The sequence below is a fragment of the Protobothrops mucrosquamatus genome, unplaced genomic scaffold, assembly GCF_001527695.2.
Source record: "Protobothrops mucrosquamatus isolate PMUCROS unplaced genomic scaffold, P.Mucros_1.0 scaffold_125, whole genome shotgun sequence".
In the NCBI taxonomy this organism is placed as follows: domain Eukaryota; kingdom Metazoa; phylum Chordata; class Lepidosauria; order Squamata; family Viperidae; genus Protobothrops; species Protobothrops mucrosquamatus.
Genome location: NW_015386201.1, coordinates 165,960 through 180,826, shown reverse-complemented (window position 1 = coordinate 180,826; position 14,867 = coordinate 165,960). Strand labels below are relative to the sequence as shown.

The 14,867-nt window shown below is 38.0% G+C and overlaps 1 protein-coding gene and 1 pseudogene across 1 annotated transcript in view; one reads left to right on the top strand and one right to left on the bottom strand.

Annotated features, from left to right (window-relative positions):
* COL3A1 (collagen type III alpha 1 chain) overlaps nucleotides 1-14,867 on the bottom strand; it is a 73,840-nt gene that overhangs the window by 34,086 nt on the left and 24,887 nt on the right. Inside the window, exons 3-9 of the mRNA XM_015817047.1 lie at nucleotides 13,195-13,242; nucleotides 11,169-11,285; nucleotides 9,425-9,490; nucleotides 5,949-6,020; nucleotides 4,451-4,504; nucleotides 2,446-2,499; nucleotides 843-896 (exon numbers count right to left, since the gene is read on the bottom strand). Of these exons, the coding sequence (XP_015672533.1) occupies nucleotides 843-896; nucleotides 2,446-2,499; nucleotides 4,451-4,504; nucleotides 5,949-6,020; nucleotides 9,425-9,490; nucleotides 11,169-11,285; nucleotides 13,195-13,242 (465 nt within the window). The remainder of the gene's footprint in view (nucleotides 1-842; nucleotides 897-2,445; nucleotides 2,500-4,450; nucleotides 4,505-5,948; nucleotides 6,021-9,424; nucleotides 9,491-11,168; nucleotides 11,286-13,194; nucleotides 13,243-14,867) is intronic.
* On the top strand, nucleotides 12,134-12,279 carry LOC114922655 (annotated as a pseudogene).

Here is a 14,867-nt window from a genome sequence, read left to right as displayed (position 1 = left end):
GTTTATTAAGGGCTTTGTTGTGATACTTGAAAAACTCAAATTAGTTGACATGGATGTCTCTACATTTTTTTATGATTTTGTTATTTGATAAGCAGTTGTCAAGATGTGAATTTATGTTATTTGTCCTCTGCGTCATCTGCTGTCAGTAATGTTTAATTTGATTGATTGCTTTTGGTTTACAACTTTCAGATGTCACTGTGGCACCCTCAGTTAGGTTTTCATTTTCTACCTGATGAAATGACAGAGAAGCTATATGGGTGAAGAAGAAAGCTGTAGGCACAGAAAGATTGTAACAGCATGGCTATTTTTACAACTGGGGATAAAACCTACAACTTTCTCATAGCTATAGAACTAGCAATAGCAATCAATATCATTGATAAACAAACATAAATCTTATAAGTGTAGCAAGAACATAGGGGATATGGCTGAGTGAATTTAAGAAACAAAACAAAATATCTTATTTATAATCTCATTGTCATGTCACACAGGTAGGAAAGCATTTTTGTACTTATTTGTACATTTCTTCATTGGGGAGGGGATGGCAGATGGGGCTATGCCTAGGTGGAGAAGTATGTCAAAACATGCCAGTTCCCATTAACCCCATGTTATGAAACAGTCGGGAGTCGTGACTTCTTCCTACAAGATAGGGCTGAGTTTGATGATGGCAGGGACTGAAGGATGCAGTAGGGAGCACAATGACATAATTACATTATACAAATGATTGAAATGGAGTGAGGGGAGGGTACAAACACCTATATATACATTGGAGTTTTTCAAAAGGCTTAGCACCTTTTAGGGTTAGTTTCCAACATAACCTAAAAGAAAAAAATGTGTTTACTTACAGGAAGGCCGGGTAATCCACGTTCTCCAGGTCTTCCAGGTCTTCCAGATTCTCCCTGAAGACACAATATACAGTTACTACACCTAGATACCCACACACATACTCTATAGTCACTCTGAGAAGGAACTAGAAAATAAGACCACATAACAGTGAAAAGAAGCTTTGGCTATATATTGTGGAGCTACTGCTGGTTGGGCTTACAAGAATTAGCGCAACTGGAATATTTCCTCCCCAAAGCCAAGATATCTTCAGTAGACCTCCAGGGAAAATCTTTCTTGATTTCTTTTTTTAGTAGCTTTCAGTGCATAGGCAATCTGGCAAGTCATTTGACTGATAATGAAATAACTTACAAGTGGTTGTTTATACAACTATCTCCTGAGCCTTTTTTAGTCAGAAAACTGACCATTATATCATCTAGCAGTTTTATGTATGATGGAATGGGAAGTCTTCTAGATTGTTATGAGTTTATATGTGAGTAGTGAAAACAAACAAAATGCCTTCACAGATGACAGAACACACAAAAGTTAGCCAGAAATATATGTCTATATGTATGGTATTTGCTCAACTGAAGCATTCTCTATTTCCTAATGAGATGATATTGATTTAGTTGGTTTGATTTCATTGCAATGCACTTAGGATTCTATTCATAAAACAATTCTACAGAATTAGTAGAATGTTATTTTTTGCATTTTTCCTCTATCCCCTAGAATGATATGATCTAAATAAGGAGCTCTGAGGAAAATTGCTTTTTTAAAAAATCACCTTTTCTTCTTCTGTCAGCAGAAGCCTATCCTAATTCTGAGGACTTCATGAATGAATAGAGCCCTTCCAATTATGAAGAGCAATTCAGAATCTAATTCAGAATAACTGGAACTTGGAAAATATAAGCGTGTTTCCTTGGGAACCGCAGAAACAAACAAATGAGAAACACCATTTCAAAAATATGTCTTTGCTAATGCACAAATATTAGGCTACCTTGGTTAATAAGCACTGCAGCTGCTTATTAACCAGCAGGCCTTATCTCTTTTAGTTATGTCTCTAACTAAATCTAACCATTAAATCTTTAATCTGCTTTTCATGGAAGAAACTGTCTAAAGACTAGGATACAACCAATTCAAACAATTTACAGTATAATAATTTAGAACAACCTTTAAAGAAACATTATTTTTGAAAAAAAAATTAAACATTTAACATACTGCCTCACAGGATGGAAACTAATTGATTTCCCCTTCAGTGTACTGTAGATATATAAAAGAGGTTTGGTCAATTGGGTAGAACTATCAATCTAAAATCAAGATGCCAAAATCTGATTGTGAAAAAAATCAGAATTATTTGGATCCAGCATATGAGTAGAATTCTTCTCTTATTGTGTGGTTTTCCTCCTCCTTCCTTTTTTCCCCCAGTCTTCCTTTTTTTCCTCAAAACCTGTTTTTATGCATTAGGCAACCTTCTATGTTGAAGTGTGCGGTAGCCCAAAGAAAACATTAAAGTCGGAGGGAGGGGTTTGCATAACTGTAACTATGCCATTTATACTGTGTATGTGTGTCTGTAGAGAGACATAGCAAAAGATCTCTTTATTCATGTGCTGATCATCAAAAACTTACATCTTTTCCAGAAGGTCCAGCGGGTCCAATCATTCCTGGGGGGCCAGGAGGACCCTGGAAAGTAAAAGAACATCAAAGGTCATTTCCCCCCTGCTACTGATTATATGTGTTAAACAAAAGCCAGAGATAAACAGGTCCTTTCCTTTTGGCGGGGCTATTTTGGTAAAAAAAAATATGTGAAAGCTAGTTTGGTGTAGTGGTTAAAGCACCAGGCTAGAAAGAGGTAACTGTGAGTTCTACACTAGACAGAGAATGGCTGGTGTCAGTAATTTTCTATCAGTTCTAGGAAGAAGACAATGGCAAATACTGATTTGAAGGCACATCCCCCTCCCCAAAATTATAAAAATATATGGTGACAAATAAATCATATTTTTCACAGAGGGGTTTAGATCTGAGGGAAGTACTTTTTGTGTGTTGCTAGGCCATTACCAGGTGATTGAGTTTGCTGATTTTATACAGCACTTTCTTTCAACAATGTCAAAATACAAGCATGCTAAATATATTTATAATTATGCAACAGAATAGGCTTTGGTAGTATTTCAAGGATATAATCTTTCTATACTTCTACCTGCTTCACTCCCCCAAATCTGAAAAGTGATCACAGTTTCTCTTCAAATTGTTTTTGAGGATTTGGCAAATGAAATTATGAAACAAAACACAGTGTGTTCATGCAGACACCTTCATTTCTTTCTTGAGAAATGGTGAGCAGGAGTCAAAATTACTGACCCAGCATGAGTTGTAATGCCTTATTAACAAAAGATCCACCACCACCCCACCCCACAGTTTCTATTCTCAACCTTATTTTACATTGCATTTATTTGTCTGCCTGTCTGAAAAAAAAAATCCAGGTAGTCCTATGAGGAGAGATCTGAAAAATGCAGATTTTTAAACAGCTATTCCTCTTAAAAGACTTACTAATTCAGGTCTAGCCTGTGGTTTAGGTGGTAGAGTGAAGCAAGAATACCCATTAATGGTATTCATGGTGGACCCATAAGCCATGAAGAATTAAACTATCTCAAAGGAGAAGCTACCTTTGCAATAGCCAAATATTGGAAATAAATTCATGTGGTTCGAGGGATTTCAGATTCTTGAAAATAAATTGGTTTAGCCACTGAATATGAAAGAAGTTTAGGATCACAATGCTGCGGGCCCTGCTGAGGAGTTACCTTTGTTTGATTATAGTTCCATTTAATTAAGTATAGAATAACACAATATTCTGTTACATAATGATTTCTTTTCTTAGGGGGACATATTTAAAAGCACATATGTTGTATTTTCTAAAAAAAGATAGTAACTTGGTTTATTCCTGATCTGATCCACTCCAAATAAAAAGTTGACATCCACAGAATCTTTTACTTATGGAGGAATGGATTTTCACCAAGTTATCCTTCTTCCAGTTGTACTCAGCATCAGGGCCTTTTGGAAAACCCTCTGATATACCAGGGCATATTTTCAGAAACAGGATTGTAGAGAGGATGGAACTAGCTGCTCATTCCATTTTTTCCTGGAATCATTGAGTTTGCAATATTTTGCCCTATCACAGGGGTAGGCAACCTTGGCTGTTTTATGACTTGTGGACTTCAACTCCCAGAATTCCTGAGCCAGCCATGCTGGCTCAGGAATTCTGGGAGTTGAAGTCCACAAGTCATAAAACAGCCAAGGTTGCCTACCCCTGCCCTATCACATTTAGATCCAATCCACTGTAGGCCACTTCTGCTCTCACTCCAGATTTACCTTTAAAATCATAGCTCTAAAAAGCTCTTGCATGTTGTTAGAAAGTTCTTTGGTAAACCCACAACTGTAGCTTTTAAAACACATTTGTGTATATGTGTATGTGATTGTCCATGACCTCAAAACAACACAACAATCAAAGGGGCATATGATTTCATTAACTCATGAAGCAAACTACTTTTCAGACTGGATAACTTGTAACACAAACAAGCCTACCTCACAATATGATATACTGTATAGTATGAGATCTGCAGAAATGAATATTGATACTTACAGGAGCTCCAGCTTGTCCAGGTTCACCAGTTTGACCTTGGTATCCATGAGGTCCCTAATGAAGAAAAGGTGAGTTGCTTTTATTAGATCCATAATCAGATGGAACAAATTTTCACTATTTGATTAATCAGATCCTTAGGAACTAGAGGGAAATGGACCAGATGAATCCATTCTATGAATCCATAGAAATTTATTCTATTGCATTTTCATTTATAGTAATAATAATAATAATAATAATAATAATAATAATAATAATAATAATAATAATAATAATAATAATAATAATAATAATAATAATAATAATAATAATAATAATAATAATAATAATAATAAAAAAAAAAAAAGTTGGGACCTTGGAGGTCATCTAGTCCAACCCCCTGCTCAGGTATGAAACCCTATACCATTTCACACAAATGGCTGTCCAGTCTCTTCTTAAAAACTTCCAGTGTTGGAGCATTCACTGCTTCTGGATTATTAATTATTAATAATTTAATTTATAAGTAATTGCTTTTTGTACAAAGCACTATATAAATGAATGTTGGTTTTCTATGCTTCTTTTGTCCTCCTTCCTCCTTCTATGGCAGTAGTGTCCACAGGGGGAGTAGTAAAACTCAAGATAGTAGCCACAACTATGCAATCATCCTTCCCCTGATATCCCTGTCTTGTAGGCTGCATTAAAATCCTTCTCACTATATTGGAATTGAATATGATGAGATCCAGTCTGATGTAGCAACAGTCTAGAAACCAGGAGTCCTGCCTTATGCACAAAAAAGACAGCTGGGTGAACTTGGGCCACTCACTTTCTCTTGGGCCTAGGAAGCAGGCAAATCCTTCTGAAATCTTGCCAAGAAAACTTCAGAAACTTGTTCAGGCATTTGCTAGGAGTCAAGATTGATTCAAAGGTAGCCCCCCCCCTCTAAATTCTGCTTGTCTTAAAACAAAGTCTATAGTTTGGCAGTGAGCCAGATGTGATACCCTGTTTTGTTTTAAATACTCAACATTCCTAAGCTTAAATTTAGTAGAGAGGACTTCATTTAAAAATGGAAGCCAATGCATCTACTTTGGTTCTCTGTTAAGGAGGTCAATGGATCAATGTTTACTAATTTGTGTAGTGCTGTTTTCTAGCCCTCTATCACAAAGAGTTCCTCCTTTGACACGGCTCAGTTGAGGAAAAGATCGTTTGCAACTTGGTATTAAGCATTTTTGAAAACTTGGAAGATCGGACATCTTTTAAAATCTCAAACTTTGTATTGTATTTTTCAGCATTATTCCTGGAAAAGGGTGGTGCTTTAATAGCTAGGCTAGAAGACATCCTTTAAGAAAATGCATTGGGAACCCTGTTAAATAGGAGAAGGCTACAGACTTTTTTATATTGTTCTTTGCCATGCTCAAACTATGCTCCTTAGAGTTTAATGCACATTTTTGCCCTTATGGTTAGCACAACTAACTAACAGTATAAAATATAACTGGAAGCAGAACAAGAAATGACAAATACTTACAGGTGAACCTGGCTGACCAACAGGACCTGGAGGACCACTAGGACCCGGTGGGCCAGGATAGCCAGGACCACCCTATGGGGAAGATTTAAAAAGAATACAATGAATTGTAGATAAAATGAAATTTTAATTCTCTAATGAAATAAGAGTGCAAAGGGCGGTGTGTATACTGTAACAAAAGCTAGTTATGCAAAAAGTGGAAATGCTTTAACTTAAACCACGCTAGTATTAAATCAGTGTTTCAGTTCAGTTTCAATTTGTTTCACTTCCTAGGCTGGTGTTAGGCAAAAATAAGTCACTACACACAAAGCAATGAACAAGGCAGCACCAGTTATTAGGATATTCTGTTTGGTAAGCCAAGTTCATTTGTGCACTGCCTGTGATTAATTATGGATTCTGGGAAGTGAGACATAGGTACCACATCCCGGGTTGAACGCAGTGGTTCTCAACCTTTTTAATGCCGCGACCCCAACCGGTCGTAAGTCGAGGACTAAACCGGTCGTAAGTCGAGGACTAAACAGGTCGTAAGTCAAGGACTAAACCAGTCGTAAGTCGAGGACTACCCAACCAGTTGTAAGTCGAGGACTTTCCCTGCCTGGGAGCGCCGTGCATGCGTGGTTCCGCCCCCTGCGCCGGCCAAGGCGTAGCTGGCAAGCGACAGAGATGGAGCAGGCCGACCACCAGCTGGCCCAGACCAAGGGAGGTAAGGCACCCACCGGAAAAGGGGGAAAAATGGCGGACAAAAAAAATGGCGGACAGCCTTGCTTGGCGACCCCCGTGAAATGGTCGATCGACCCCAAATGGGGTCCCGACCCACAGGTTGAGAACCACTGGAATAGAGTTATCAGTTCCTCACCTGAGGACTGTGCTTGTCTCATGGGAAAACTTGGGAAAGGTATAAGGCTATGAACTTTGAGCACTAGGAAAAAGGTACATGAATTATTTGACATCTCTCTCTCTCCCCCTCTCTGAATTTTGTTTTCTCTACATATTATTTCTTTGTATCTTGTTTTAAAAATGCATATCCAACTTCTCTGCAAGGTTGCTGTATAGTTTGCTGAATAAGGTTGCAAGATGTTCACTCTTGATACTTAAATAAGTATCCAACTCTCTTCACCTTTATTGAAAGCATGCAATTTTAATGGAAATTGGGACGTGTATGCCAGATACATGATATTTAGCCCTAAACCTACATCTTGTCACCAAATGCTTACATACTTATATTTTAAGGTAGTCTACTAAAAGAGAATTCATTATTTATAATTGTTTCAGGGGAAAAAAAGATTAAAACCTGTTGGCTTCTTAAATTAATGTACAAGTAATATATATTTTTGGGAGCTAGAAATAGTTTCTATGAATTACAGCTTAGTTAAAAATAATAAATAAAGAAGTGACATAAGAGATGAGTGGGCAAAGAAATATTTCTTCCAGTGAACTGCTATTGTGATTTCATTTCATAAGGTGGCTTTATAACTCATTCGGGCTATCATCTGTTCTTGTTAAGCAGGAAGTGTGCAATTGTATCTTGGTAAGCAATGAAATATTAAAAGTCATTGCTTGTGCCAGAATTTTGGTGTAACTCTGTTGAACGGCAAGGGCCCCCAAACGTGACAACTGCAAGACTTGTGGAATTCAACTCCCAGAATTCATCAGCAGCCATAGCTGGCTGAGGAGTTCTGGGAGTTGAAGTCCACAAAGTTGCCAAGGTTGGAGACCCCTGATATACAGGGCTGATATACCCATGCAAAGTCCTATTTGCCCCACAATTCAGGTAGTGGGAGGTTTTGCAAACAGCTCCATTAATCCCAGTGGAAGTGATTTATAAAGGGGGAAATGCAGGGAAATGACCTCTGATTGCAGTCACACATTCTTGGATCCATTAAAACAATGCTATAGAAAATATAAAGAGGAATCAATATTGAGGCACTGATTTTTTTTTCTTTTTAAGTACAGTCCCTCTGGTAGTATATGATGACTTAGATGTCTTCTTCTGCTAGATGCTTACCAGTGATATTTAATATCAAATTCAATAACTTCACTGCCATCTGGAAGTTACATATCCAACATATCTGGAAGGCATCTAGTTGCCGTGGTCCTTCTGGCCATGTATTCCCCAAACCCCCTTCCAGGAAAAACCAGGACCTCTTAGGAACCAAAGACATGAAAGAAGAAGGCATTTTTGGTTCATACATCTCAGATGTAGAAGCCAGTGGCAGATTACAAACAACAGAAGCTGTGAGAAGGAAAAAATGATGAGCAGCTTGAAACAGATGAATGAATTATGATGGATGGACAGACGGATGGATGGATGGATAAATGGATGGACTGAAAGTAGAAAAACTCTGTGAGGAACAGAAGACAAATACATTTCATGATTCATAACACAGCAGTAAATGGACAACATAGGAGAGAAGTAGACAACCAGGAAAGTCTGTTGAGAGCACTTTTAATAGCCCAGTGTGAGTTGCCCTTTTCACAGATTATGCAGATATCACACACACACACATACACACACACACAGAGAGAGAGTTAGGTTTTGTCCTAATGTTTGCTTTCTTTAATTTTTTTTATATGCTGCTTTCTATTTTTGTAGAAAAATTCAGCACTTTTCTCAAGGCCCAGGTGACTAAAATGTACCACCATGGAAAACTGTAGGCACCTAAAGCCCATTGATATAAACTTACGATCTCTCTACTTTTTAGGCATGAGTTGTGTGATTTTTCTAAAAATCAAAACACCTTCACACGATCCTTCCCTTTGCCCTCTATAACATCCCAATCCATCTCAAAGCCTGGGCCTGGATTGACCAACATGTAAGAAACAACATCATCCCAAGTTAACTGAATTTTTAACAAATCCAAAATTGCCTCATTTAACCTTGATGTGGCATTTGCAGCCGAGTTGGAACATAGCTTTATTTTGGAAAATCATGTGGAATTATTGATCTGCGTATATTTATTAAGAGAGGCTGCAAATTTAAAACATCAAAAGAAGTTCATCTTTGTGAAAACAATGCTAAACAATTAGCAAGTTGATTTATTATCCACTGATATCTGCATTCTGGAAATAGCAAACACTGTACAATTAATAGCCTGGAAAACTGTTGCAGTGGAGAAAAACGAGGAGAAACATCTAGACAAAAAGAATTGGAAGAGCAAACATTGCCGGAAACACAAAAGGAACAATTGCAGGAACAAAAAAAAAAAAGGAGGTGATGAAAATAGTTGAGGGGTGCTGTAAAATGTAGAAAGGAAAAGAAACAAAAGTGTGAGGCAGAAATATCAAGGAAGCCTCTGGTTTGATAAGAGGTTTCAACGAGTATTTCTAATCAGGATTCCAAGGGAGAATATTGCTTTAATCCAGTCTGGTTTTAGGCAATCAGAAATCAGTATTTGTTTGCTAGATAACCTGTGCAAGAAGAGAAAAACCATTTTTTCAAAAACCATTTAAGTAGCATAAAGATCATGCTACTATCTTACAGTTATAACGCCTGGGCCTGTGCCTGGTCCAGCCTTGACATCATAGTCATACTGAGGAGAAAAGTTCTGCAGTAGAAAACAAATTGAAAAGAGAAGTAGTTGTTATAAATGAATAGGTCAGCAATTGATACACTGGGAACATTTATACATATACCCATCCCTTAATCAGATATTCCATCGGTCTGGAATCGTAGGCCACACCTTCATACACTGGTGGGTAAATCAAACCCCAATTATTTTAAGGGCTTATATTAGGGAACATAAGCCCCAGTACCTTACATCCCAACAGCTTGGAAAGTGACAGAAGTGACAGAACAACGGGTGGAAAATCCATGAGCAATAATTCCAGTTATTGCTGAACCAAAGCATCGCCACCATTAGACACAGTGATTGGGGATGCTGGAAATTTTTGCATTGGGGTGACCAAAGTTTTCCACTCAGATTCCTCCAGGAATGAGATCAAGCTTTATTGAGAAAAATAATTTCAATGTTTGAGGAGGCCCAAATGTACAGTGAGAAGAAATGTGAAAAGTTGGTTGGCTGGAAAGGGCTACAGGATACCAGTTTAGAGAAAGTCATGGGGACAGGTAGAATTTTTCCAAGAACTCAGTCTGTGTCAAGCTCTGTAATATAGGACATGTTCTAGAAAGCAAAAGTCATATTAACTTCAGCATGGAGTTTTAATGTAAGAATTGTGGTGAGATACAGAATGCTGGAAATTGCAATAGGAACTCCCACCCATTTATTAGTGAGTTCATTCAGGTCGGTTCTATTTCAATATTTTAAAATCTTCCTAAACCTTTCACAACATGGACTGAGCTGCTGTTTATGAGGTAAGTTGCTAATTAATTCCTCTCCCATTCATTGGTTGTTTATGCCTAAAGTTACCATGCTGAATTCCATCTTCCCAGACATACAGTTCACAATGGAAGAAAAAACAGCTAGACAATTACCATTTTTAAATGGGCTTGTCAACAGACAAGAAAATGGATGTCTAGGAACCACAGTTTATTGTAAGGGCACCAGCCAGTTCGCACCACTTTGGCAAAACCAGTAGCTAATTTTTTGTTGCCCAGGCCCAGAATGGACTTCCGGAAGTGGCATCCACACAGAGAACCAGTTGTTCACATATTTGAATCCCACCACTGACTTCATGCATTCTGAATTTCAACAGTAATCATCCACTGTCACACAATCACTGAGGGGCCAAAAGCATGGATCTCCCAAGGTTGGAAGTACAGGGTTCATGCAGATTGACTGCTTCTCCAATTCTCCACAGCAATATCTCTTTGACAATCTCCTTTAATTTAGATTTGCTGTGAACACCTCTTTCAACGTCTTCATAAATTTGGAAAGTTATTTGTATCATATATTAACTAGCTCTTTAGTAAACTACAGACAATTATCGTAACATATGGTATTATTACAGATCGTGTGAGAATAAACCTGGTTGCCAAGTTACATACTGCAAACATGTACTGTAACATTTAGATTTTGCCACCTAGAATGATTCTTGCCTTGTCCATACCAATTTTTGCAGGGTTTCTGTAAAATTAATTCATCTAATTATTCTCCATGCCATGCTGGCTGGGGAGTTCAGCATCTTAAGGTTGCTGAGATTGAGAAACTTTGATCTAATCCTTCTTAAAACCCTTTGTGCTTCTGAACCAGTGGCACGCTAAACATTGCATATTAACTTTTACACACTAGCAAAAGAAAAAATGATGGAGAGAATGTTACTTACATTTCCACTAAAACTTGGGCAATTTTGGCAGACTCCAGGGGGGCCAGGTTGACCAGGGTCTCCTGGCAGGCCAGGGGTACCAGGGGATCCATTTCTTCCAGGAGTACCAGGTGTGCCCTAAATATAATTTTAGGACAAAAGTGGGAAAAAATGAATATCATGCACAAATACTCAAATGGTTTCTTATTTAGGCAATGCATGGAATACTAAAACAAAAGGAACTTTGTGATACTGAAGTCCTATTTATATGCATATGTGCAAACACACCCAGCAATATAATTATATTAATTATAGGTAATTGGGAAGCTATGATCCTTGACAGTGGATTGATGCAATCATTTTAATAATAGGATGCTACAGCTGCCCTGTCGTACGTACTGGATCATACGTGCTGGCTAATTAGATCCACTCATTTTCTGGATATATTTCAATTGGGTTTAGGATTGGTTTGGGCACTGAAATTGCCTTGGTCATTTGGATGATCTTATTGGGAATGATAAAGGAGGAGTGCAATCCTGTTAGTTATCCTGAATGTTTCAGCAACTTTGATATCAATGCTACAGGGCAGTGATTCTCAACCTTTTTTTCACTATAGACCCCCTTTAAATAACTTTTGTGGCCACAGATCATGGCCACGGACCCCCCAAGACTTAACTCAAGATTTAAATCATAACATTTCTTCAAGTCTTCACAGATTCCCTGTGACAGCATCACATCCCCCAGAGGTCCATGGACTACAGGTTGAGAAACACTATAGTGTCCTTCCAAAGATGTTGTTCAGATTAGTGTGGACAGCAGCATTAAGTGGACTGAATTCAATTCCTCAAGATGGCTAAAACTTTTTTAATTAAAATTGATAATACATCTTACAAGTATGATTGTGCTGCATCTTGCCCTCCTCCTCCTTATAGGTCAGTAAATTAGGGAGATATATTCCTGAGCCACTTCCTAATATTACCTGGGCATTCACTTCTCAGCCTTTTGGCTAAGATCAAGTGTAGTATCTGGACATTCTGGACTTAAAAAGCGCTCCTCTGCCTGGACAATGGAGCCTTTCTGTTTCCATCTACTCTGTAAAGAGTAATTTTCCTTACTCTTTGCAGAACAACCTTGAAGTCATTCTACTCATACCTGATCAACCAATCAGGTGGCGCTAGGAGACCTTTCCTTGATCTCATAACATTTAGAGTTTAGAATAAATGTCAACTGAATGCTGATGACATCTAGCTCTTTCTCAAGAGGGTCTGGTGAAGAAGTAGAATCAGTGCTTGGCTCAGTTAATGAACTCAATGGGACCAATAAACTGGGGCCTATAAAAGCCATCTTCTTCAGGACTGTAAGGAAGCATCCTCCACCCAGGTCAATTTAAGAATCATAGGAAAAATGATTTCATGGTGAATGGTATCAGCTTATAGTGTAGTGGTAATTCAAACTTTATGTTATCTGGGGAGACAGAAATCTGGGTAACTTGTACCATGATGGTTACAATCTTGCAGCAGAGATGTACTGGCTGCAATGAAAGATCAAGAGTAGTGCTTCCTTTTAATTACAATTCCTCTAGTAGCATAGAATAGAAAAGAGAGGCATGTCATTAACTTCTTTCCTTGGAATTGGTATATTCTTTTATCAGACCTTCTACTTCAACTGCAGTTCATTTTATGGCCATACCAATCGCCTTATTTCACATCAAACCATCTAAGAAAATGCCCTGTGACAAAGATAGCATGATATGGAAAAATTCTTCACAGCAAACTGGTAGTTGGGCAAATAAAACCTAACCTTTTTGTATTGTTAAAATACAAGCAGGGACCCAAATGCCCAGACAAATGAGCATATTGGATTGAAGCACATACTGAAACATGCATTTTCTGGGATGAAAAAAAAATCCTAAAAAACCGAATGCATGTTGTTTTAATGGAATGTTACAAATATATCTTGCCTAAACAGAGTAAATTGAGCTATCCACCCTTATTATATTTTCAAACATTTCAATTTTCAAGCAAATGAACACATTAATTGAACTTACGGGTTCTCCCTTGGGGCCTTGGGGGCCCTGGACTCGAGTTCCATCAGGCTAGAAAGGAAAACAAAACAATGTCAGACTGAGCATTAAATATAAAATAAATGCAAATTGAAACAATCAACCAGAATTTCTAATAAAGCAAAAGATGTAATCAAATGAGTGAAATGATATGGATATATTGGTACATGACTGAGTGTAAGCAGGGATAAATTTCACCCTCCAGAACTGGGCTACTCCTCATGCTGTTACCTAGTTTGGGTAATGAAACATTTGTAAGAAAACAAACAAGCTCAGAGAGCACCAAGGACCCCTCATGGGCTACTCCTCCCATCATGCCAATCATTTGGCCATGGTGGCTGGGCATGATGAGATTTGGAATACACCCACATAGGGAAGACCATAGGTTTTGTGTATGGCTTACAAACCCAATAGCTGTTGCCAGCTACTAATATTACATTACCTTAGAAATTTGTATTTTATAAAGAATGTAAATTTAATCCCAGGAATATAATGAACTGGTATTGAAGGTTATCATCTTTTTCAATTTTGTGCTGACTTTCCTTTTCCTTCTCACTTTCTGCTCAATATTTCCATTGCTTTGGCCACTGGGATTGATAGCATTTTGGGTGAAATATATGTTTCAACTCCAATATAATCCATGAGTATGGAATGTCATTTTCTAGAAGTTCAGGAATAACTTGTAATAGTTGGGTTGGGTATCTGGTGTACAGAACAAGAGACAACTATTCCCCCATACACAACCTCTGGGAGAGCAGATTGTGGTATACTGTAGTTGTTACCTGATGAATCCTGAGGAGTGAGAATTTACCCATACTTAATCAAGTTGAAAATGTCTAAGCTTTTATTTTAATTTCCTTATCATGATCTGAATAATTTATAGAAAAAGAGTGGAGAGAGCATAAGGCAATACACATAGTCCCAATCTGTTCTTTCCCCAACAACACATGACTGGAGGTCTGAAGGTGATTTGAACTTGAGTGTATTTGCATGAGGAAAAGTTAAAACTTTCCATGTGATCCAGGACCCTGATTTATAAAGATCACCGATTGTGTGAAAAGCTATACTCAAGTTCAAGCAACCATGAATTAATCTTCATTCCAGATCCTTGGCTGAATATCTGGAGATTAGGGTGAGTGGGAAGCCAGGAGGTTAAGGGCCAGACTGCATGTACTGCTCTCTTCTCTCTTCAGATTGAAGTCCTTCATATGTAGCAAGATTGCAATTGCCAATCCTGCTATGGATCTATTACACAAGTGGTCTTATGTATGTGAAAACTGTCCAAATCCATAATTTTGTAGACATGTCCACAGTCTATGCATAGTGAGTTCATGCTAAAAAGTCAAGGCAGGCTTTGCTGTCTTAATCCAGAAATTACTAATATAGCATACATGAACTAACTTGGCCCCTGGAATATAGGAAGCTGTTGTCAGCTTTACCAAGCAGGCAGGGCTTTGGTTAAAGATTTGGTATTACCCACAGTTTCTCTAATCAGATGCTAGATATCCAGAAGTTTCCCTTATGAGCAGCTGGGCAGCTAAAATGTTATTTTCTCCCATTGCCTTAGTGTGATGCTTTCTCATAGGCACTGATGGGAAGAGAAATGACCTCAGCCATTTATGTCTAGTTTGAAGCTTTTCCTCTATCCACTGACACAG